This window comes from Rhinopithecus roxellana, chromosome 6 (genome assembly GCF_007565055.1).
Source record: "Rhinopithecus roxellana isolate Shanxi Qingling chromosome 6, ASM756505v1, whole genome shotgun sequence".
NCBI classification, from domain to species: domain Eukaryota; kingdom Metazoa; phylum Chordata; class Mammalia; order Primates; family Cercopithecidae; genus Rhinopithecus; species Rhinopithecus roxellana.
The window spans coordinates 147,491,992-147,518,497 of NC_044554.1; the positions used below are offsets into that span (position 1 = coordinate 147,491,992).

At 36.8% G+C, this 26,506-nt stretch overlaps 1 protein-coding gene across 2 annotated transcripts in view; it reads right to left on the bottom strand.

The window, feature by feature from the left end:
• HIBADH (3-hydroxyisobutyrate dehydrogenase) overlaps positions 1-26,506 on the bottom strand; it is a 139,339-nt gene that overhangs the window by 83,862 nt on the left and 28,971 nt on the right. For both annotated transcript variants that reach the window (XM_010388315.2, XM_030933234.1), the window contains 2 exons: positions 23,404-23,513; positions 20,492-20,613 (listed from right to left, as the gene is read on the bottom strand). In XM_010388315.2, the coding sequence (XP_010386617.1) occupies positions 20,492-20,613; positions 23,404-23,513 (232 nt within the window). The remainder of the gene's footprint in view (positions 1-20,491; positions 20,614-23,403; positions 23,514-26,506) is intronic.

The window sequence follows — 26,506 nt, forward strand, 5'->3', positions numbered from 1 at the left end:
GGCCCGGGAAGCAAAGTGCCTGTCGTTTTCACCCCTCTTTCTTCTCCCTTGCTTGCTCATGCCCCCTCACCTCTTTTAATTTAAATTACTCATTTTAACTTAAAAACTTCTGGATATTTTATTACCTTGGCAGCTTTTTCTCTGGATTGACTAAAAAGGTAAGTTTAAACAGTTTCTGTCAGGTTAATATCTCTTCTTTTTTTTATACTTGTATCTGACAACCAGAATCCATAGTGTTAAAACTGCCATGATGATGATGCTGCATTTTACCAGGCTAACTCAGGTTAGGCACAATTTCATTGTTTTTTGTAACCTAAGCATACAAAAAACAAAAATGTTACTTTGCATGCAGTTAAATTGGTTGTTCTCTAATCATCTCTATCTCTATAATCTTTATGTGCTCCTAAGGGATATAAAAAGATTTTATGTTAGGTTTTGTTGTTTTCATTCTTTATTTTTTTAAACCATAAAATATACATGTAGATACAGTAAGTCATTGTTTCCTTGCCTATATATTTATAGAAAATTACTAAAAATCTAATATTAAAAATACTATAAAGCCAAAATGCCAGCTTTTCTTTGAAAGTCACATTAACTGTGTCCTAGTTGGTTTAGTTTTTCTAAATTTCAGATATTTAAAAAGAATTAAATATGATAACCACCTTTAATAACATGTATAATTAAAGCCATTTCAAAGACTGAAATCCTAACTCTCAAATTTCACTAAATTAAATTTTATCTAAAACCAAGTAAGTTAAACGTACTCCAATGTAGGTTAAAAATACGGTATGCAAAGACTCCCCAGTATGTGCAAATGATACCAATAATTAAAAATCACATTTCAAGCTTTAAAACACTTCCATCTAAAAGAATCCAAAAGTATGAGTAAATTGCTTTGACTGCTAACGTTTACTTTCTGTAGTACTTTCTCTCCCCTTTTCATCCTAGCTCTCACCCCCACACCAACACATACATAAAATAGATCATTTAGGCCACTGGTATTTCAGTACATCGCCCCTCCTCCTCCACTTAGACAGTATTGCCTTTTATATCTATGTGGAGGTTCCCATGGCAACACTCACTTACACCAATACTATTTCCAACTGAAATTACAGAATCCAAAATCCAAATGCTTCATTACTAAATAACATATACCCTAACAAGTAAGAATTGTTTTTCTCATGATCAGTATTTTTCAATGTTTTTAGATTTCTGGAGTTTCAGCAAAAAAATCATCATTTTAATATTACAGAAATAACTAGAAACATACAGTCATTGTGGGCAACTATATGTATGCATATCATTACATGAGATTTGCATGTGCTTACTCTTACTGCATAAAATTGATATGCTTAGCCAAGAAACCTCAATTATGAATAGTAAGTATAATTTTTACTAATCCAGTTTGCTCTATCAAATTTGATTTTTTTTTTTTTTTAAAGTTGGCTACATAGCTCACAAAAGACCCTGGTGAGAAATTCTAACACAACAAGCCAAGAAGCAATTCATGGACCACGGGAGGCAATTCCAGAACACAGGCCTAATCTATAAAGAGAAACCTCTACAGCTTTTTGATGTTAAATAAGTAGAAATATTAGCATACAACAAAGCTAAGAAGCAGACTGTTGTATCAAGTTTAAAAGTAAAAATTTCAGGGTCAAATGTCATGAGTACCTTTGTCTAGATTACTTTCAAATGTGAAATTTCCTAATTTTTAAAACCAAAAGGTCTCTTTTGGTAATACTGAAGGGTACATATATTTAGTTTTAGTACAACACACATTCTCATCAAGTTATTCAAAATATAAGGGAGTGAAGGGTTTTGCTTTTAAGTGGGAACATCAAGGTGGGAGGTCAAACATTTACTTTGAAAACATATACATTTCTTAAACAGGTTGTGCACATTAAGAAGCCTCAGAGAAGAGGCAAGAGTATAAAATGAGTAGCACTAAGCTTTTTGATAAATGATCAAAGCTAAGCATTAAATATCTCTCTGCATGGTGAATACATTTTTTAAAAGAATAAAAATCAATAGAATATACACTGAGCTTTATTTATTCTGACAACATATCCTAGCACCTGGATAGTTGTATTAAGTAATTTAATTGTTTCTGCTACAGTTTATTAACTAATATTTATGGCTTCATAAAAATAGAACATGAATACGTATTTTAATGAAAAAAATCACACTTTTATAAAATTTATAATGAGCCTTTTTTTATTGTGCTTTTTACATTATCACTGTTTTAAAATGAGCTGATTCAAAAGACTATAAAGACTCCCTGAAAACCAGTACAGGAAACTCAAGAATTTACTTTCCCAAAAACAGCTTTTAAGACATGAACATGAACTGCCTAATGAATCTCATGGTGAGGCTTGTGAAAAGGACCAACTTGCACCTTTCAGAGGTCTCCCTCTTTTTAAAAATTCCCATACAGTAAAACCTGCTGACACTTTTTTTTTTTTTTTTTTTTACAAGACCCAGGGAGGGGGGTGGAATCTTGCCACATGGTAGGGGGCGGGGATTTGAAATATTTGTGAGAATCTTTATAGGCTGGATTCCCCTCTCCAGTGTTTAGACGAGCAAAAAAAAAAAAGCCAAATGTTAAATGCTTATTTTACTAAATGAAAAATAGCAATCCCCTCCAAATGTTTAATTTTCATTTACTTTCGTTTTAATATCAACAATCTAAAAACAAATATTTACAGAGTTTAGAAATCTTTTCAATTCTTTGGAGATACTTAACCTTGGTATCAGATGTAGTTTTAAATCACCTTGAAAAGCGAAATCTTTATATCTTTAACAAAAAAAATATATTTTATAATCCTTCTTTTATCATTAGCAGGTTTGGATGCAATGCCACCTGGTGGCACAGATAAATTCTTAGCTGGACTTAGGTTTTTAGAAACTGAGCTGTTCTATGAAATACTAACCAACCCTTCTGACTACTCTAACCTCCCAAACAAGTTATTCATCCCATAGTTTAACAATAAATGATCATTTTTATTTAAAAACTTTAAAGATTTTTAAGCAATTAAACTGTACATATGCACATGACAACTTCCTCAGCGTTTAAACTCATAAAACAAAAAAATTTTTTTTCATAAACCAAAATTATACCAAAGATTTACTTTTTAAAAGTTGAAATGTTTAAATATGGGGGAGGGGGTAAGATGGAGTAACCAAGTTGCTTTGTAAAATTACACTGTATAATTAATTCCATGGTAAGAATGTTTTTATGGTGTGTTTTGGTGACCTTTTATTACCATCAAGTTCACAATGCTGGTGGGCTGCCTTTTAATCCCTCCGCAGACAAAGGCCCTAAATAAACACAGATCCCTTCCTGGGAAAAAGTCCACTCTGGTTAAATGGTAAGGAAATGAGTAAATCATTAGTAATCTTTAAAGCCAAAGCTATAAACTCAAGTTACCTTAAGTTGAAATGAAAGTGTCCTGCAAGAGTTTCAAAGTTCTGTCACAGATAGAAATCTCCAGCTCTTGACTCCAGACTAGGCGCCAGCTGATAAACAAACAATTTAAGTCAAGAGCTGGAGAATTCCCAGCTTTTTCATTTAATGGCTTTGGCCAAGAGTATTTATTGCCTCCAGTTTTATTCTCACTTAGCTCTAAGAGGAAATTTAAACTCATCATTATCTTAAAGCCCCATATGGGTAGCAGTCAGCTCACCTGATAATAGCTCCTCTTACTCTGCACTGATTGTGAGTCTCTATTAAAAGTGATGTAATAATATAAACTAATTAACTATAGTTTTAGGTTGACTTTTTAACAGGCTAAATAAATTTTGTTCAATATAGTTTACATTCCCACTTGGGATAGTTACAATTCCAAAAAGTTTAACTTTACAGTTTTCGGTACAAACTACCAACTAAAATGGAAGAGGACAATGTAATCGCTCTCTCATTCTTGCATGCTCTGCTCTCTGGCACCCCCACCCCCCAACCCTTGTTCACTTGCTCTTGAATATTGCGTAAGGTAACTTTTACGTAACAAATGTAGACTTTTCCTATTAGCTTCAAAATATCCAGTGTTGCTCTATTTCCTAACAGAGCAGAGTGCAAGATTTAAGATGTAAATGCCGAATCATGAAAAGCTGTTGATTTTATACGTGTACTAATAAGAATATAAAAGTTCAGTCCAATTAAAGACCATATGATATCATCAAACCTTTCTAAATGCTGTTTTTAAAAAAAAGTTTGCGGCTGGGCACCGTGGCTCACGCCTATAATCCCAACACTTTGGGAGGCTGAGGTAAGCAGATCACCTGAGGTCAGGAGTTCGAGGCCAGCCTTGTCAACACAGTGAAACCATGTCTCTAGTAAAAATACAAAAAATTAGCCAGGTGTGGTAGCTCATGCCTATAATGGCAGCTACATGGGAGGAAGAGGCAGGAGAATCGTTCGAACCCAGGAGACGGAGGTTGCCATGAGCTGAGATCACGCCACTGAACTCCAGTGTGGGCGACAGAGCAAGACTGTGTCTCAAAAAAAAAAAAGTTTGCTATTAAAGATTACAGGTCTCAAAGTCAAAATTATGTCACTGCTCTTATTCCTTTCTCAAAATTATCATTTATTTTTTGAAAAACCTCATCTCTACCCAGGATTTTATATGAAAATAATTATTTTAACTATCTGAATGTTTGCAGATATTTAACACTTACAGTAAACTAACTAGCCTCCTTCCTCCAGCTGCTTATCTAAAGAAAGAATGCTGCAAAAAAAAAAATGTTATAGCCTAAGGTAAAGGGTTAATAAAATATGCCATTAGTGCATAGAAACATACTTTTCCTCCCATTTATTAATTTTCACAAAGTTTTACAAACCTATCTTGGCTTGAAAAGCCAATTAACTATTCCAGCGTCTGCCAAGACTGGTTTCTATTCTTTTAATATATGGACATAGTACATTAAAAATGTTGGTCACTTAAGAACAAGTATTACTCTCACACATAAGAAGAATTAGGGGAAATTAAATGTAATTAATGATAAAATTATTTGTATTCTGGCCTCATACTAAGTTTGGTTTTTAAAATCTCCCTAGGAACAATGTCCTCCTAGAGGCTGCAGTAGATAAACAATGATGGTAACCAAAACTAAGAGTCAATAATAACTCAGTGTAAAAAGATGTCAGATGCTAATGTTAAAATTCTTAGTACTCTTTTAAAAGGAATCCACATCTTTTCTATGCCTGTAGGTAACCTAAGCTAAATGCAAAACAACAACAATCTTCTAATCTTCAGGTCAGGTCAAAATCCTTCCAAGGCAGAAGACAGAAGGCATACCTGCTGCCGTACTTTCCTTGGACCTGAAGGAAAGATGACTACTATGAAATTTGCATGTAAATTTAAAATGTTCACAACTACATCACCCAAGCAATGCAAAACAAAACAGAATTTTATGGCAAATATATAGAAAGACAGACTTAAAACTTCATATACTTTTCATCTGTTAACATTATCAAACTTTAAGAAAATTGGACTTCTTGAAAACTTCAAATAAGTCTGATATGGTTTCAGTTTGATTATGGTAGCAAGGCCCTTGTCAAATTCTGAATTACATCTCCTCCTCCCACTTCACTGCCAATGCTATCCAGGGGTCACAAACAAAGCAAAATAAAGACATATAATACATAGAGTATTCTGGAACTAGTTTCACATTGCTTAGAAATCAATAGATGTTAAAGAAAAATAAATTGTACATAAGTAATAGCTCCAGATTTATTTCCTAAATTCACCTTTATATAAACAGGGCTCAGTAGTCCTAAACTGTGACCAGACCCAATTGTGTCTGGTCTGACTTACATCCTGAATGGCAATTAAAGGACATTAAAAATACACTGGGATTACTTCAGGCAGGACCCCTGCCTTATCCATACACTTTCCAGCATTAACATGTGAAGAGAACACAGGTTCCCCCTCCACCACAGAATAGAGCCTGGCAAGAGCAGCTGGTGTCATGGTTACTTGATTGGAAATTACAATGCAATTAATATTTGGCCTTCAGGTTTGGTCAAACTGTGAAAGTAAATTTTTAGAAATAAAGTAACTTGTTGGCAATAATAGTAATTATCACTAACAATAAATAATGAAAACAATAATAAAAAATACTGTAAAAGCGATCACCTTGCCTTCTCTAACACATTCTTCTGTAATTTTCTTAGGAGACAAACTGCTGGAGCTGCCTCAACCATGTTATCTTGGGCAGTGAGTCAGCAGTCTTCTTTGAATGTGTTAAGAACTTAACACTTTATATAACGAATTCTTGTCTATGACAACTGTTGTAAGGCAGTCTTAGGCATGTCAAAGAATGTAAAAAGAAATTTTTATGGGCACCTCTTCTTCAGGACTAATTTCAAAGAAACCCTTGGAATTTATTTACCAAACATTTCTGAACTACTTGTGCAAACTGTAGAAAATCCCAGGCTAAAGATATTCTCCAGAGACAGAAAGGATACTTTATGGATACAGAGTGATAAGTAAAATTATGGGAAAATGTAAATGGCTAACATAATTGACCCAGTTCTGTGTGCTAGTACTGATGAATCTTAACTCATTTCTAAGGAAATGGATTTGTCCCTCAAACAACGTAAGGGATACTTTAATTATGAGAGTCACCAAAGTTTTAAATAATAGCGAGTCGGACCAAGGAAAGTCTTATTTTACTTAATTTTTTTTTAAGATAGTGTAATTCAAGCCTTTCATATAATAGTCAATGCACAAAGTACTTTAATTTTTATAATAAATAACAGCAGTTGCTAATTAAAAAGTTAAGTTTTTAAAAAATTTATTTATTGAGACAGTCTCGCTCTGTTGCCCAGGCTGGAGTGCAGTGTGCGATCTTGGCTCACTGCAACCTCAGCCTCCTGAGTTCAAGCGATTCTCCTGCCTCAGCCTCCTGAGTACCTGGGATTATAGGCAAGCGCCACCACGTCCAGCTAATTTTTATATCTTTTTAGTAGAGATGGGGTTTCACCATGTTGGCCAGGCTGGTCTCGAACTCCTGATCTCAGGTGATCTGCCCATCTCGGCCTCCCAAAGTGCTGGGATTACAGACGTGAGCCACCACGCCTGGCCAAAAGTAACTTTAAAATACGTAATAGTACTCACTTTGGGAGGCCGAGACGGGCGGATCACGAGGTCAGGAGATCAAGACCATCCTGGCTAACATGGTGAAACCCCGTCTCTACTAAAAACTACAGAAAACTAGCCGGGCGACGTGGCGGCGCCTGTAGTCCCAGCTACCCGGGAGGCTGAGACAGGAGAATGGCGTGAACCCGGGAGGCGGAGCTTGCAGTGAGCTGAGATCCGGCCACAGCACTCCAGCCTGGGTGACAGAGCGAGACTCCGTCTCAAAAAAAAAAAAAAAAAAAAAAATACGTAATAGTACTATAACTCTTTAAAGAGAGGAACCCGTGGAGATGAATTATTTTACCAAAATATTTCAAATCATTCTTTAAAATTCTTTCTTAAACAGCCTTTTTGAGGAATAATTGATATACTATACATATTTAATGTATACAATTTGGTGAGTTTGGACATACGCAAATACCCATAAAACCACCACCACATTCAAGGTAATAAACATTTCCATCACCTCCAAAAGTTTCCTCATGCCCCACATGTTGTGGTAGTGGTGGTTGCTTTGTGGTAAGAACACCTATCCTGATATCTTCCTTCTTAACAAATTTTTAATACTCAACACAGTATTGTTAACTATAGGCACTATATTTTACAACAGCTCTCTAGAACTTACTCATCTTGCGTAACAAAAATAAATTCTTACTGAGGTAAGAATAAAACGTAAGAATAAATATCACACACAAGACTACTGTATAATCGAAGAACTTGTGAGAGTATGAAAAAAAGACCTATTCTGATAGCCCTTCCCCCTCTACACATTATAATTTCAGTTATATGAAATTTGGTAGAAGAATTTGCTTTTTGGGCAAAAATAGCAATGTTTCAGCCCAAAGCCAAGTAAAACTGCCAAGTTATAAACTTCTCTAAGAAAACGTTTTAATGGAAATGCCAAAAGACCCTTAACTATAACAGTGTTAGGTGCCAAAATAGAAATAATTTTTTGTGGTCCTTTTACCATAAATTAGATACAGATCTAGTGGAAAAACAGTAGGTATCCAGTTCAGTGAGCAGTAAAGGCCAAGCCTGAATGGTTGATTTTAAAAACAATAATGAAGTCTATAGGAAACTCACTGAGATTTACCAAGCAAGCCTAGCACTCTAAGAGAAATTTCTTAATAGGTTTTGTGCTTATTCTAAGAATGTCTCAAACAAATTACTAAAACTTAACTCAGCCAAGTAGAGTATAAAATGTGGTTTTCTGGTATGGAACTGTTACACAAACATGTACACATAAGTTCAATTATTTAATTTTGACATTAACTCCTACCTGGAACAATACAGTTTAGCAAATCAATGAGGCTTGCCAGCATGCAGTGCCTGGGGCTAACTACAAGCACCACTTCAGAATCACTTCAACTTAAGGTCTCTGGGCAAATCTACAGATGTACTGGGCAATCAGTGAGTTTATTCTTCAATTATTCAAGCATAGCTATAATGATGCCCTGGGAGCAGAGTGAACAGTATTTGGTCATCAGTCACTAGCAATAGTTTTTAATTTAGTTTTAATTTGCTCTATGTCTAGCATTCATTATAGATGAGAGCTGATCAAGCTGGAACCAACACTGTGGTAGCAGACCCACTGCATGCACACACACACACACACACACATACATACACACACGTGCATGTATCCAAAATGGCATGACTAAACAACATTAGACATTAAATAAGGATTACAACTTTCATAAAAATGTGATTTGCACAAGTTAATAGGGCATCATACTTATGAGACCTGTGTCATGGGCTAATTTATATAAAGCCCAGTTCGCTTTACTTTGGAAACAACAAACTGATAATCAAAGGCATGGTATTAGACATATGGTGAGTCAGGTACAGGTTATTCAGTTTAACAAACTCTGAGTGAAACAACTGCTAAGTCTGTTGATACAAAGATAAATGTTCCATGAACACACCAAGCTAGTTCAATGCCTCAGAGCTCTTAACAGAGCAACTCCTTTCAGTGAAACACTCTTCCCTAAACCTTTTCATTCAAACCTCTGCTTAAATATCACTTCCCCAGAAAGGGCATCCCATCCACTCTGTCCAAAAGAGCACTCTCAATACTTTCTATCTCCCAAACTGTTACTCTTCCTTTTTGTTTTTCCTTCATAGCAATTATCACTGAAATTATTTTTATGTTAACTCTCTCTATTCCTCTGTAAGTTTCAAGAGGCAAAGGACTTTAAGTATCTTTAAAGCCTTATCCCTTCGTCTTGTTCTGAGTATTTCTCTACCTTCTCTGTATGAACTGGAAAATGAGGCAAGTCCCTTGTGAAGATGCTGTCAGCATAATACAGAATGAGATTAAAGTGTATAATCAGAAACAAGTAGATAATCTTAAAAGGACCATATAAATAATTTCAAGTACAAGATATTTTGTTGAAGAAAGAAATGCAGACCTTGATTTTTAAAGTTACATTCTCTTTCTTTTCATTTTCTTTCTTTCTTTCTTTTTTTTTTTTTTTTAAGAGAAGTCTTGCTCTTGTCCCTCAGGCTTGAGTGCAATGGCTCAGTCTCGGCTCACTGCAGCCTCCGCCTCTCAGGTTCAAACGATTCTCCTGCCGCTGCCTCCCAAGTAGCTGGGATCCCAACTAATTTTTGTATCTTTTAGTAGAGATGGGGTTTCACCATGTTGGACAGGCTGGTCTCGGACTCTTGACTTTAGGTGATCCGCCCGCCTCAGCCTCCCAAAGTGCTGGGATTACAGGCATAAGCCACCGCGCCCAGCCAGTTACATTCTCTTTCTAAAAGCAGCAGGCTCAGCCAGACACAGGGGTTCACACCTGTAATCCCAGCACTTTGGGAGGCCAAGGCAGGAGGATCACTTGAGCCCAAGAGTTGGAGATCAGCCTGGGCAACACAGCCAGACCCCATCACTACAAAAAAATTAAAAAAGTAGCCGGGCATGGTGGTGCATGCTTCTAGTCACATGCATGCTCTGAGTATGTTCAGTTCTCTTTTTTTGAGACGGGAGTCTCGCTCTGTCGCCCAGGCTGGAGTGCAGTGGCCTGACCTCAGCTCACTGCAAGCTCCTCCTCCCGGGTTTACGCCTTTCTCCTGCCTCAGCCTCCCGAGTAGCTGGGACTACAGGCGCCCGCCACCTCGCACGGCTAGTTTTTTGTATTTTTAAGTAGAGATGGGGTTTCACCGGGTTAGCCAGGATGGTCTTGATCTCCTGACCTTGTGATCCACCCATCTCGGCCTCCCAAAGTGCTGGGATTACAGGCTTGAGCCACCACGCCCGGCCCTCAAAATTTTTTAATTAGCTGGGCATGATGCATACCTGTTGTTCTAGCTACTCAGGAGGCTGGGATTGGGGGGAATCACTTGAACCCAGGGCAGTGAACTTTGATCACACCACTGCACTCCAGCCGGGGCAACAGACTGAGACCTTGTTTCTAATAAATACATAAATAAATAAAGTATTTTTTGTTTGTCTGAGACGGAGTCTCGCTCTGTTGCTCAGGCTGGAGTGCAGTGGCGCCATCTCGGCTCACTGCAAGCTCCGCCTCCCAGGTTCACGCCATTCTCCTGCCTCAGCCTCCCAAGTAGCTGGGACTACAGACGCCCGCCACCTCGCCCGGCTAGTTTTTTGTATTTTTAGTAGAGATGGGGTTACACCGTGTTAGCCAAGATGGTCTCTATCTCCTGACCTCATGATCTGCCTATCTCGGCCTCCCAAAGTGCTGGGATTACAGGCGTGAGCCACCGCGCCCGGCCGTAAAATAAATAAAGTCTAAGCTAAACAGCAAGACAAAAGCACCTGGTCATCTATAAAGGGAACCCCATGAGACTAACAGAAGATTTATCGGCAGAAACTGTATAGGCCGGAAGAGAATAGGATAATATATTCAAAGTGCTGACAGGAAGAAAAAAAAAAAACAAAAACCTGGCAGCCACGAATACTGTATCCAACAAAATTACTGTTCACGATGAAGAAGAAATAAAGTCTTTTCCAGAGAAGCAAATGCTCAAGGAATTCATTCCACTAGCCCAGCCCTACAAGAAATAATCAAGGGAGTCCTAAACCTGGAAGCAAAAAGACATTTACTATCATGAAAACACACAAAAGTATAAAACTCACTGGCAAAGCAATCACACAAAGAAAAAAGGACTCAAATGGTACCAATACAGAAATCCACCATGCCATAATGACTAACAAGGAGAGAAAAAGAAAGAAACAAAATAGGTAACACCATTGTAAAATAATTAACAATATGACAGGGACAAAGCCTCTCATATCAATAACCTTGATAGTAACTAAACAGATTAAATTCTCCAGTTAAAAGATACACAATGGTTGAATGGATTAAAAAAAAAAACAATCCAACTGCTTACAAGAAACTCACCTCACTAATAAGGACACATACACAGTTAAAGAAAAAGAATGGAAAAAGATATTCCATGCAAACAGAAACCAATAGCAAGCAAGAATAGTTATACTTACATCAGAAAAAAACAGACTTAAATAAAGAACAATAAAAAAAGACAATCATTAATTGTAGGGCATTAAATAATAAAAAAGGAATCAATCCAGCAAGATGATATAACAATTCCAAATTTATATGCACCCAACACTGGAGTACCCAGATTCATAAAGCAAATATTACTAGATCTAAAAGAGACATCCAATAATAGTTGGGGGCTTCAACACCCAATTCGCAATGTTAAACAGCTCACCTAAACAGGAAGTCAAGAAATAAACATTGAATTTAAACTGGAGTTCAGACAAAATGGACCTAAAAGACATTTACAGCACATTTTATCCAACAGTTGCAGAATGTACATTTTTTTCATCAGTATATGGAACATTCTCCAGAAAAGACCTTTTATTAGGCCACAAAATAAGTATGAATAACTTTTAAAAAACTGAAAACAGCCAGGCGTGGTGGCTAGCACCTGTAATCCCAGCAGCTTGGGAGGCCAAGGCAGGCAGATCACTTGAGGTCAGTGGTTTGAGACCAGCCTGACCAACACGGTGAAACCCTGTCTTTACTAAAAATACAAAAATGAGCCAGGTGTGGTGGCACAACTCCGTAATCCCAGCTACTCAGCAGGCTAAGGCAGAAGAATTGCTTGAACCTGGGAGGTGGAGGTTGCAGTGGGCCGAGATGGCGCCACTGCATTCCAGCCTGGGCAACAAAGTGAGACTCAGTCTCAAAACAAACAAAAAACTGAAAACCTGTTAAGTATCTCTTCACACCACAATAAAATATAACTAAAATCAATACCAAGAAGAATTCTACAAATACATGGGTGGGGTCGGGGGGAAACATGCTTCTGAATGACCATTGGGTTGACTAAGAAATTAAGATGAAAATAAAGGCTGGGCACCATGACTCATGGCTGTAATCCCAGCACTTTGGGAGGCCAAGATGGGAGGATCACTTGAGCCCAGGAGTTCAAGACCAGACTGGGCAACACAGTGAGAATCCGTCTCTACAAAAATTAGACAGGTGTGGTGGTGCACACCTGTAGTCCCAGCTACTTGAGAAGCTGAGGCTGGAGGATCCCTTGAGTCCAGGAGGTCAAGGCTGCAGTGAGCTGTGATCGCACCACTGCATTCCAGCCTGGATGACAGGGCAAGAGTTATTTAAAAGAAAAAAGAAAAAAAAAGAAAATATGGAAATTAAAAAATTTATTGAAACAAATGAAAACAGAAACACAACATACCAAAACCTGTGGGATACAGCAAAAGCAGTACTAAGAGGGAAGTTTATAGCAATAAATGCCCAAAGATTATAACATAACATAACATGAACAGAAGAAAATAAATAATAAAGATCAGAGCAGAGCTAGATGAAATAGAGACTTAAAAATACAAAGGATCAATAAAACAAAAATTTGGCTCTTCAAAAAGATAAATAAAATTGATAAACCACTGGTTTTAACCAGGAAGAGAAGAGAGAAGCCTCAAATAAAATCAAATGAAAAATGACACATTACAACTGATACCACAGAAATACAAAAGATCATCAGAGACTATTATGAACTATCATATGCTTAAAAAGCTGGAAAACCTAGAGGAAATGAAAAATTTCTAGAAACATACAACCTATCAGGATTGAATCAGAAAGAAATAGAAAACCTGAACTGACATTATGACTAGCAAGATGGAATGAATAATAAAACATCTTTCAACATGGAAAATTCCAGGCCCAGACAAACTGACAGTTGAGTTCTACCAAACGTACAGAGGAACTAATACTAATCTTTCTGAAACTATTCCCAAAAACGGGAAGAATTCTCCCTAACTCATTCTGTGAAGCTGGAATCACCCTGATCCCAAAATCAGACAAGGACACAACAAAAAAAGAAAACTACAGGCCTATATCCCTGATGAACACAGGTGCAAAACTTCTCAACAAAACACTAGCAAACAGAATCCAGTAGCACACCAAAAAGATAATACACCACGATCAAGTGAGATTTGTACTAGGGATGTAAGGATGGTTCTATGCAAATCAATAAATGTGATACATCACAACAACAGAATGAAGGACAAAAACCGTATGATCAATAGACACAGAAAATGCATTTGATAAAATTCCACATCCCTTCATGATAATAACATGCAACAAACTAGGCATAGAAGGAACATACCTCAAAATAATAAAGGCCATATAAAACAAACCCACAGCTAACAACATACTGAATGGGGGAAAGTTGAAAGACTTTTCTCTAAGAATTGGAACAAGACAAAGATACCCACTTTCACCACTCCTATTTAACATAGTACTGAAAGGCCTAGCCAGAGCAGTCAGGAAGGAAAAAGAAATGAAAGTCATCTAAATTGGAATAAAGGAAGTTAAATTGTCCCTTTCTGCTGGTGATAAGATCTTACACCTAGAAAGACCTAAAACTCAACCCAGAAGTCTTAGATTTGATAAGTAAATTCAGTAAAGTTATAGGATACAAAATCAACACACGAAAATCAGTAGCATTTCTATAAACCAAGAGTGATCTAGCCGAGAAGAAAATCAAGAAGGCAATCCCACTTATAATAGCTATGAAAAATAAAGTATCTAAGAATAAATTTAACTAACAAGGTAAAAGATCTCTACAAGAAGAACTGCAAAACACCGATGAAAGAAATTGAAGATGACATAACCAAATGGAAAAACATGACATGCTCATAGATCACAAGAATTAATATTGTTTTTTGTTTTTTGAGACAAGGTCTCACTCTGTCACCCAGGTTGGAGTGCAATGGCACAATCTCAGCTCACTGCAACCTCTGTCTCCCAGGCTCAATTGATTCTCCTGCCTCAGCCTCCCAAGTAGCTAGGACCACAGGCACACACCACCGCGACCAGTCAAATTTTTGTATTTTTAGTAGAGACAGGGTTTCACCATGTTGCCCAGGCTGGTCTCAAATGCCTGAGCTCAGGTGATCCACCTGCCTAGGCCTCCCAGTGCTGGGATTACAAGCACAAGCCACCACGTGCCCGGCCAAATTAATACTGTTAAAATGACCATATTGCCCACAGCAATATAAACATTCAATGCAATCTCTACCAAATTACCGAGTTATTTTTCACAGTATTAGGAAAAAAATCCTAAAATTCATATAGAACCAGAAAAGAGCCCAAATATTCAAATCAATCCTCAGCAACAAGAACAAAGCCAGAGATGCCACATTACCTGACTTCAAAACATTCCAAGGCTATAGTAATGTCAAGCTGGCCTTCGTATCAAAACCACATTACAATTATTCTCCTTCAGAAAGAGTTTATAACACTTGTACTAAATAACCACAGGTAGCACACTGATAATACAAGCAACATTACTACATAATTATGGAAATATCAACTTTATTGGCTGCATCCATTATTTACTGCTACATAACACCCACCCCCAAATTTAGTGGCCTTACTTGTTCACAATTCTGTTGGTAAGCACTTTAGATTGGGTCTAGCTGGAATGTTCATCTGCTGCTCAGCCCTAAGGTCACTAATTCTTCCATTTAGCAATCTTTATTTCCCTCTTGAAATACATGAGAACTCTTTAGAAAATCTTATTTCCGCCGGGCGCGGTGGCTCAAGCCTGTAATCCCAGCACTTTGGGAGGCCGAGACGGGCGGATCACGAGGTCAGGAGATCGAGACCATCCGGGCTAACACGGTGAAACCCCGTCTCTACTAAAAAATACAAAAAACTAGCCGGGCGAGGTGGCGGGCGCCTGTAGTCCCAGCTACTCGGGAGGCTGAGGCAGGAGAATGGCGTAAACCCGGGAGGCGGAGCTTGCAGTGAGCTGAGATCCGGCCACTGCACTCCAGCAGCCTGGGCGACAGAGCGAGACTCCGTCTCAAAAAAAAAAAAAAAAAAAAAAAAATCTTATTTCCTAATACAGTAGAATATGCATTAAAGAACTATCATGCAGTGACCAAGGAGGAATTTCAGGGTGAATGGACTGCTCCAGCTCCTGAGTTCACTGCTACTCAGCCTGAGGTTGCAGACTGTCTGAAGGTGTGCAGGTGCCCTCTGTGCCTATTCAGCAGGTCCCTACTGAAGACCGGAGTGCTCAGCCTGCCACGGAAGACTGGTCTGCAGCCCCCACTGCTCAGGCCACTGAATGGGTAGGAGGAACCACTGAATGGTCTTAAGCTGTTCTTGCACCGGCTCTTAAGCAACATGGAAAAATGGTTGATGGAAAATAAACATCAGTTTCTAAAAGTTGAAAAAAAAAAAAAAACCAAAAGAACTATCATATCAGTCCTTCAATTCTGCCAGTAATTAATAGTATGGTCTTGAGGTAAGTTATCCAATATCTCTTGGTGTTACTTCCATCCTTGGTAAAATGGGAGTATCACTGCTTATCCTGTCTATTTTCACATGGTTGTTTTTCAGTTGAAGTCAACCCAAGTTTTTAAACATTTACTGAAGACCAACCATGTTCTAAGCATTACACTGGAAAAACAAAGACTAAAAAGACACGTTTCATAGTGTTTAAGAATGTGAATTTTTTTAAAACTTGGAAATAATCCAAATGTGTATCACAATAGAAAGAAGAAATAGTAATGTATTTATATAGAATACTACAGAGCAGTTAAAATTAATGAACTACATGTAACAACCATGTAATGGAGATACATTTTATGTACTGCACATGGGCATCTAGCCAAACAGGTGAGCAGAGGCTGACATTTAATCTACATTCACTGTATCAAACCGCAAAGCCTGACGTAAGGCCACATGTGTCGACAGAAAGGCATACCTTTTTCTTTATACAAAGGTTCATTCTGCTTGTCTGAAGGGCTATTTTGGTACAGACAGGTGCCCTTTCTAATGCTCACACAGGCACCAAGTAAGCCAGTGGCTCCAGTAACACCAGGGATGAAATTCAGAAATACAATGTAAAGTGAAAAAGCAAGTCACAGAATATGCTCATTATGATTCCATTTCTACAATGTTCCAAAGATGCAAAATAAACTACTGTTTAGAAATAAAAACATATGGAGCTAAACTATTAAAAAAAAAAAAAGCATAGGAATGAGACATGAAATTCAGGAAGCTGGTTACCTCTCATCAGAGAGAAAAGAAAATAGGATCAGGGAAGCAAGAACTTCAAAGGAAATAAATAGTAAGGCTCTAGTTCTTAAACTGAGTAGGGGGTACGTATTAGTTCAATGTATACTTATACTTTATACTGCACATATATTTTATAAATATCTTGTACATATATTCAATATTTAATTTTAAAAACTGGGGAAAAAAACTTACTCCCTGCACTTAAAAAGCTTAAACTCAAGAGGAAGAGAATCATAGCCTATAAACACAGTGTGATGTGGGCTCTGATAAAGATATACACATCAAGGCCAGGCATGGTGCCTCACGCCTGTATTCCCAGCACTTTGGGAGGCTGAAGAGGGCAGATCACCAAAGGTCTGGCCAACATGGCGAAACCCTGTCTCTACTAAAAATACAAAAATTAGCCGGGTGTGATGGCAGGCGCCTGTAATCTCAACTACTCGGGAGCCTGAGGCAGGGAGAACTGCTTGACCCCGGGAGGCAGAGGTTGCAGTGAGCCAAGATCGCACCACTGCAATCTAGCCTGGGCGACAGAGAGAGACTCTGTCTCAAAAAAAAAAAAAAAAAAAAAAGATGTACAGTTTGACAGCTTCAAAAAGAAGCACCAACCCCATTTTACATGATGTGATTATCACGCAGTGCATGCCAGTATCAAAACATTTCATCTACCCTGTAAGTATATACACCTATTATATACCCACAAAAATTAACATTAGAACAAACAAATAGCAGCACCAAATAGGCTGAGGCATGTCAAAGTGCTTTATAAACTACTATCTATACTATAAAGTGATAACTGCACCAATATTAAAGTAGTTCTTCACACTGGTTTCAGGATAAATATAACAGTTTAAGTATTACTTACTTTTGATTTTTAGAAGTCATACAGCACTTAAATATAATTATATTCTTTCTAATAAGGATAATGTATGCAGGAGCCATTACACAGTGGGTCTAATAAGTATCAAAATGAAACCTGAGGAAAACTTTCAATCTGTTACTCCATAGGCTAGAAAAATAATTAAGTAATAATTCTTACTTTACTCCCCAGAATAATACTTAGCAGGAAGTAGGGGGAAACGCTTGACTGAATAAACCAATTGCTTCTCAAAAATCAATACTATTTTAAATTCACCTGAGTTTTTAAAAAAAACTTCTCTTTAAAATACTAACCATAGAATAATAGAAGTATAGTATGTTCCCATTTACAGTTTTAGAATACTACTCTATTTGTATGTACCTATATATAAATCCATGATGCATTTTTAAAAGTCTGGAATAGGAAATAGATGAAGACTTGGGAGAAAGGGATGGGGAGAAATTCCTCAAGTTTTGTTCAAATGATCTCAAAGACACCACGTTTCAAGATTGATGAACACAGGACTTCTATAAAACTGTGGGCCCATTTTGGGTATCTAAGCCATGCTTTTCCCACATCCCTTTTGAAACCACCCTCACAGAGTTGATGGAGAAGTACAAGCCAGGCTTTAGGCAGAATTATAGTCAGGCATTGACCAGGGTGCACTGAGGTACTTCAATCCATTTCCCTGTAGCTGGTAAGTAACCAACAGTCATGTGGCATGTTGACCACGTGCTCCCCCATTGTTCCTACAGACAGAATCTCTGACACTGGACCTTTTTACCCAAGAATTACTTATGGTATTTTCAGGTCTTGAATTCCAGCAGAATGGCTGAAGCCCACCAGTCTAAAGACATCAACCAAGGAACCAAAGAACTCCGCAAAGGAACGCGGTTTCTTCATCTCCCTGTCCCAGGAATTCACCCCTTGCTTCCTGACCAATCAGCAATCCCCACATTTTAGCCCTACCTGTTCAGACTCTTTACAAGCTCCATCCCCAAACCCTTGAGGGAGGAGGATTTGAAGGTTCCTCTGTCTCATTTGACTGCCCTACAATTATTAAATTCTTCCTCTACTGCAACTCCCATTGTGTCTGCATACTGGTCTGTTACCATGCAACAAGCAATCAAACCCAGTAGTCCTATAACACTTTGGTTTAACTTCATTTAGTTAAAATACAATTAATTTTTAAACCAGCCCATTTAAGTGGGAAGGTGGAACAGTTTGTAACATACCATGTTAAAAAATATAAACATAATAACAATAAGACCAATATAAATAAGCTGTTATTATATACTGGTTAACCTCATAATGATCATGTGTCAACCAATAAATTGCCACAAATCATCCCTGCACAAAGCTTTTAATCTACTATATAGTGCAGATTCAGGTGTATTCAGTTATATTAGCATTTTTGTACACTAAAACAACAAACCAAAGTTTAAAAATTGCTTGCTTGACGAGAACAAAAGAGTAATTTCAAAGTTTTCTCACAAGATTGTATTTTAAAGGTTAAAATAATGTTTAAAACCCAAATTGGTATTTTTTATTATCAGATTATAATTTCAGGTTGTACTCCTGAGGCCAAAGAAAATCAATCAATGGCAAGAACATACCATACCAATTCTCAAATTCAACTGTAGAACCACTCTAAGAAAGACCTGTTCAGTTTATTAATTCCATCCAATAAAAACCACACAAACACCAACCTTAAAACCGCTTATTAGTATTTTGTAGGTACTTTTACTCAAAGTACCTATACCACATCATAAATCTTTATACCTAAATCCTATTTAAGTAATTCAATATAACAATCAGAAGAGCTAGCAATTATTTATTCCTCCACCTATATTCAAAAATCATTTGGGATATAAGGTACCTTCACAAGATCATTAAGTTCTTTATAAAAAAATACAATATGATTTAAATTTCTATATTTTACTTTTTAATTCTAAAGCCCACAATCCAGTTTAATGTAACTGGAATAAAATTCATATTCTGCTGCCTACTGCTATACTGCTACAAATACATAATATAAATGTGTACACAGTAATTCTGATTACACAGTAATTTTGGAAAATTTGGAAATTACAGAAAAGCCATACTATAATCCTGCCATTCCAAACTACCCAGATACCCACTATTAATATATGAGTTAATAGTAAGTTTTTAGAATTTCATTACTGGGTCTTTTCCTCTAATTGAGACAATCATATGACTTTTAACCATGTTAACATGGTAAATTATATGCACAGATTTTCTAAAATTAAGCCGTCTTGGCATACATGGGCTAAAGGAAACTTGGTTATAGTGTTTAATCTCTTTCATACATGGTTGGATTTAGTTTGCTAATATAAAGTTTTTACATCTATATTCATAACTAAAATAAACCTACATTTACTTTTTCTTTTTTATAACATTTCTATCTGGTGTAAACATCAGAGTTATTACAGAATGAATTGGGAAGTATTTCCTCTTTTCCTATTCTCTGGAAAAGTTTGTATAAAATTTAGATGATCTGCTCCTTGAAATTTTGGTAATATTCATCTGTAAAATGATCTGAGCCAATGTTTCCCTTGTGAAACAACTTTTTTTCTTTTTTTCCACTTGTTCAATTTCTTTAACAGTTACAGGATTATTTAAGCTGATTATTTTTTACATTAGTTCCAAAAAAAATTTTCTAAAACCTGATATATTCCTATCCACAGTAAATAGACCAAAAATTCACAACACTTCAAAGTTATGACACTTTTTTATCTGAATTTAAGACTAACAATGTTACTTAGACTTGAGAGTACTAAATAACATGTCGGTTTGTTTTTATTTTTAATGAGTGAGAATCCTGTAACAAGTCTAAAAATACCACAAAACCATATGGTACCACAAAACCATAATTGCTACTTCTGATAAACATAAATAGGTTTGCATATATTTTAGCTACCACTTACCACCAGAAACAGGGGCATCCATGAAAACTGCTCCCATTTTCTCAACTTCTTTGGCCAATTCTTTTGAAACTGCAGGATCAATAGTGCTGGAATCTATTAATAATGAGCCCTTCTTCACTTTTCTAAGTAAATAAATAAAAATATTTCTAATTTACAATTCTGAGTAAAAATTTCATGCAACTACCTATAGAATTAGAATCTGCTAAAAAGCTGCCATATTATCAAGGAGGATTTTAGTTTAGCATTAAAAACATTATTTTAGAATAGGTTTAAAAATCTCATATTCTTTTTGAGATCAATTATAGTTCAAAAGTAAAGTCAAACTCTTTCAAAAGATCCAAAAAAACCTGATACATTACGTGGTATAAATTCTGATTTCAGGTGAAGTACACACTAACCACAATAATAAACACGAAGCTAAGATGCAAGCAATTTAAAACACCTATTAACTTTAAAAGGGTATTAGATAGGACCTAAATTTTTGTTTGTAAAGTAGCTGGGTCTTTAAAAAGTAATTTACTTGTCTTTAACAAGCCATACTGCAAATTTCATATATCTGTGTTATTTCCACTATGAAGAATAAACATAAGCACTTAAAATCTGGCCATCTGTGTTGGGATGGCATATTACTTTATAACTGTAACTTTTTAATGACAAAATAAAATATCAAACAGGTAGAAAGGAAAATATATGAAAGAATCTGGAAATCTCATAGTCTTTTTGGCTTTTTAGGGTAACTTACGTATATACACTATAAGGCACTGTCTATCTTCACTAGCTAGGAAACTCTAACCTAAATTATAATTTCTTTAAAGGGTATGGCTAACCTTTAATTCAAACTTTCCAAAGTTCTTTAAGACACGGTCTCCCACCTCAGCCTCCCAAGTAGCTGGGACCACAGGTGCATGCCACCATACCCGTCTAAGTTTTAAATTTTATATTTATAGAGATGGGGTCTCACCATGCTGTCCAGGCTGATCTTGAACTCCTGGGCTCAACCAATCATCCTGCCTCGGTCTCCCACAGTGATGGGATTACAGGTATGAGCCACTGTGCCTAGCCAAACTTTCCAAAGTTCTTACTATAGATATACTAACCCAGAGGACATGGAATCATGATTAGAAAATTAAAACTGAATAAATGTAAATACTGAAGAAGAAAACAGAAAAATCATTGATAAAAACTACTAAAAGGAAAAATCTTTCTATTAAAAAAATAGCACACAAAATGGTTTAAACATAACCAGGCATGGTGGCTTATGCCTGTAATTCCAGCACTCTATGAGGCCAAGGCAGAAGGATCACTTGAGGCCATGGGTTGGAGACCAGACTAGGCAAAATAGCAAGACCTCGTCTAAAACAAAAAGAAAAGAAAAATATATACATTAAAAATTGTTTAAACAATTTTAGACATATGAATTGTTACAATTCAAATGCAATGGTTGGGTATATTTCACAGAAGAGAAATAGCATACTCTAAGAGTATGTAGGTTTCTCTTTAGCCTAAAAAAATAAGAATTAAGTTTATCAATCTGTGATCTTAATATTTTAAGATCTTAAACCTTCAAACAAATGGAAAATCATCCAAAAAATCATACATGCACTGGGTGTATGGAAATGATCCTTACCCAGAAAAAAATAACCACCCGTAAGAAGCAAATTATAGCTCAAGGTAAAGTCAAACTTTTTAAAAACACATCCTGGACCAAACTGTTCTGCCACATTCCTTAGCAAAGGATATTAACAAACGAAGGGCTATGTCTCCTCAGAAATTTTTAGTAACTTTTCCTTCAGAGGTAAAGCAGGACCATAACTGAAACAGGCTAGGTAACAGGACAGCTAGGATGCCTCCGGACCACACACATTGTGGCCCTGAGAGCTCCATCCAAAATGAGTGTCTTTTCACCTTCCCTGAAATCTAAACATTTATCTTATCAGTTTTCTGCCTAATATCCAAGTGTCTTTTGCTTCCTTCCAAGTTGGTTAGTTTTCTAACACAATTCAATTTCCAAAAACTTCAAATTTCACATATTACAGTTTCCTGAAATTAAACCCTTTCTTTCAGCCCTTCTTGTGACTACAGCATCTACCAGTTTGCTCTAGCTCTTTGGTGAAATTCAACAACAAAATAAGTTAGGAATACAAACAGTGAGATGAGAAAACTAAGTTGGGAATTCAAACACTATCATCGTAACATAACCACAAGGGTTTGGCAATAAGCAGCAATTAACCAAAAGGTTTCTCAGAGCCAGGGAAGACAGGCACTGATTAGGAAACTCTGACCTAAACTTTATTTTACTTAGCCCATTTATGCCTACTGTTCCATTTACACTAAGTTTGTGGGAGTTATTTACATCCTACTGCTCAAGGTCATTGCCAAGGTCTGATTTTTCACAAAAAAATTTGCAACCTCCGACATAAATGGGTTAAAGAGCTACTGCTAACCTTTAATTCCAACTTCCCAAAGTTCTTACTAAAAACATACTAACCCACAGGACATACGGTAACTTTTTTTCATATAATAAAATGTTAAACAATGGTGTTCTTTCCAATGTTTGGCTATATTTTTCTTAAACTCTTTTCCTGAATTTCTATAAGCTGAAGAAAATTATATTATTAATAGTTGCAGCTTAAAATGAAAGTCTCCTAAACATGTTACCAATGAAAGGGTAAGTTTAATGCAAGAGTTAAAGGAAAAAAACGGAACCAAAAAAATTTATACACAATGTCACATACTTGACTTCAGCGAAAAAAATAAGCCTTTTACAAAGAGAAAACCACACTATTCACTTTATGAAATAAGAACAGTATAGAAAGGTTTAACAAACACAATTGTAATTTCCTAATAGTTCTAACACGTGAAATTCATGAACTATCATAACAAGAAAATATCCACAGTTGAGAAATACGTACTTTAGAATCCCATTTGCTCCGGAATAAGCTTCTATTGCATTGATACTTGTGGGCAGCATGGTAATAATTCTGTCAGCTTTTTCAGCAACATCTGCTGGGGAAGATACTACCTTTAAAAAAAAATTGCAAAGGCACATTATTTAAATTATAATGTAAGCAGTTTCTAGAGCACAAACAGGATCCACTTTTCATGCATGCCTGTAACAGTGACAGTGCATAAAAACTAATCCTTGTTTGCAAACGACCAAAAAAAAAAAAAAGCTTACTGCCCAAAATAAAGGCACATCATTATACATATACAGATGCAGTTTCTGTGAAATCAAATCTATCGTTTATTTTTAAAAGTGTGAAGAGAGTTGAGGGTAAAAGGGCAAAACCCAGCAGTCCTGGGAACAGACACACTTCTCATGGGTTCTTCCAAGTTGGATTCCTAAACAGCATAATCTTTGGTATACACTTTGAGTAAGAAAAATATTATAGTACAACAACGCTGGTAACTCAACTGTAGGACTCATTAGTGATTTGGTGGGCAGCAAAATCCCTTAACAAAATCTCAAGTCCCAATCCCCACCATCCTCCAGTCTCTATTTTCAAGCAAAAAAAGAAGAAAATATAAGTCTGTTTCAGAAAAGGAAAGGTCAAGACAAGGACATAAACACTTACTACAATGACTGCAAGTACCACCAGGAATGCTAACAGTATGAGCTACTGAAACTTATGTGGAAACTACATACAGAATAAAGATATATGAATAGGCATCAGGGCACTCTCTCAACCCTCATTTCTGCTTTAATAATGACCACGAACATACTGCAAAGGAAAGCTGCACTGTCTATCCTGTTTGTATAGGTGCATGCATGAGCAGATGCACTGTTGCTCAAATCCCCCACCCCCAGCTCTCTCGCTCTTTTCCACATACTCAACTTGATAAACCTGGCCAGTCAACTGGCAACTAAAGAGGTCAGGAGAGACCAGGAGCTCCCTCCTTGACTCAAATTACCCTTTAATAGAAAGAATCAGCTGGGTATGATGACTCATGCCTGTAATCCCACCAGCACTTTGGGAGGCCGGAGCAGGACTGCCTGAACCCAGGAGGTCGAGACCAGCCTGGGTAACACAGCAAGACTCCATCTCTACAAAAAAATAGAAAAATTAGCTGGGTGCAGTGGTGCGCACCAGTAGTCCCAGCTACTTGGGAGGCTGAGATGGGAGGATAACTTAAAAAAGCCCAGGCGTTGGAGGTTACAGTGAGCTATGATCGTGCCACCGTACTCCAGCCTGCCTGGGCAACAGAGACCTGTCTCTTAAAAAAGAAATCCAGCATCCCAACTGTCACAACATCTTCTGTAAAGCCTTTTTTCTCTTCGTTGAAAAAAGACAAAAGACTATCGGGCAGATTACTGAAGATTTCTCTCCAGAATGAGTTACATATGGAAAAACAGACATATTTCTACATACATTATGCATGTAGAAACATGTATTTTCTACTAGAAAATGTGAAGTGACATGTAAGCATCTTACAAATAGGAATGCCTCTGCTTTTCATGTGGTAGAAGTTTACACATTTTCTTTTTATATTTTACGTGCATTTGATGAAAGTAAAATAGGAAGCCAAAGAGAGTGTGTAATCTAAATATTAAGAGCTAGAAGTAATTACATTTCAATTTTCCACAAAAGACTATGAGTTTCTAAATCAAATTCAAGATAAATGTAGCTTTAACAAAAAGCTGTTTCATAAGTCACTTTAAAATTTCAGTAAATCAAGTATCCTGGCATATGGTGTATTAACAAGGTAGGAAATGACATTATAAAACATCTCAGACCCTAAAACAAACAAAAATTCTCTTTTAATGTTTCACTCTAAAGACAATGCAGCATTTTAGAATCTACAATGAGATATTCAACCTGTATATTTTGATACATAATGAGGATTTGCTACAAATAATTCTAAAAATTAAAAAATTTTCCATCAAATTACAAAGAAATGCTTAAGTTGCATGAAAACCTTTCCTACACATTCATAAATATTGAGACTCTAGAAGAGGCAACTATTTCCTGGCAAACAGTTGAAGTTTACTCAAGAAAAAGAGAGCTCAGTGAAATAAGAAAAACAAGTTGTAGTAGTCATACTTCCCTATTCCTATACTATACCAAAAATATGTTACTTAGACGGCCCCATTTATTCATCCTACTCTAAGAAACACAATGCAAAACAATGGCATACTTTCCTTCTATTGCAGCTCCATCCTTCTAAATCTTTCAAGGACATCTGTAAGCCGTGAGGTCTGAGTTAATTCCAGACTTCCTCTTAGGAACTGAGCTCTCTCTCACTGAAGGAAATTAAATTCCATCTACATAACTCCTTTAGAGGGGCCCTGAAGGGCACCAACAATTAGCTCACAGGTCAAGGGTGTTTCACACCTCCAAGTTTCTTAATCCCATTAACTGGCAGTGCCAATTCAGGCACTTGCCAAGTGCATGGGGTGGCCAATCAGCCCCCTGCATCTCTAGCATCTGCTTCTTGAGATGGTTGCATTGCTAGAATACTGCTAACCCCTCAATTATACAGGAAAGTAGTGTCAAAGCTCACAGGCCCGGAAAAAACACACAACGGTAGTGATAGCTGGAATGTCACCACTGTACTGGCCACAACTGCTCTAAATCTAATAACACACACTCTCTCTATATATATATATATGTAGATATATAGACATACAGATATATATGTATATATGGTACATCCTAACAGTCTCTAATTTGTACTACAAAGGCATGTTTATTAGACAGATAAACAGACATTCAAATAATCTCACCATCCATGTGATGACTTCAAGACCTTGAAATAATTGACTGACAAATCTGGCCACAACTCAAAAGCTGGGAGGAAAAAAAAAAAAATCAACCTTGTTGCCAGTCTGACATCAACTACAAAAGCCTTTAGAAGCCAAACTAATTAGAGTCCCTTCAATTACATTTGCTAATTGAATAGATAAGCAAAGCCAGCATGGATCAGTGAAAGGAACACCAATTTGGGAAGCCAGAGACCCGGGTTTAGTTGCAGCTCAGCCAAGAAGTCACGGGTGATTTTGTGTAAACTACGTAA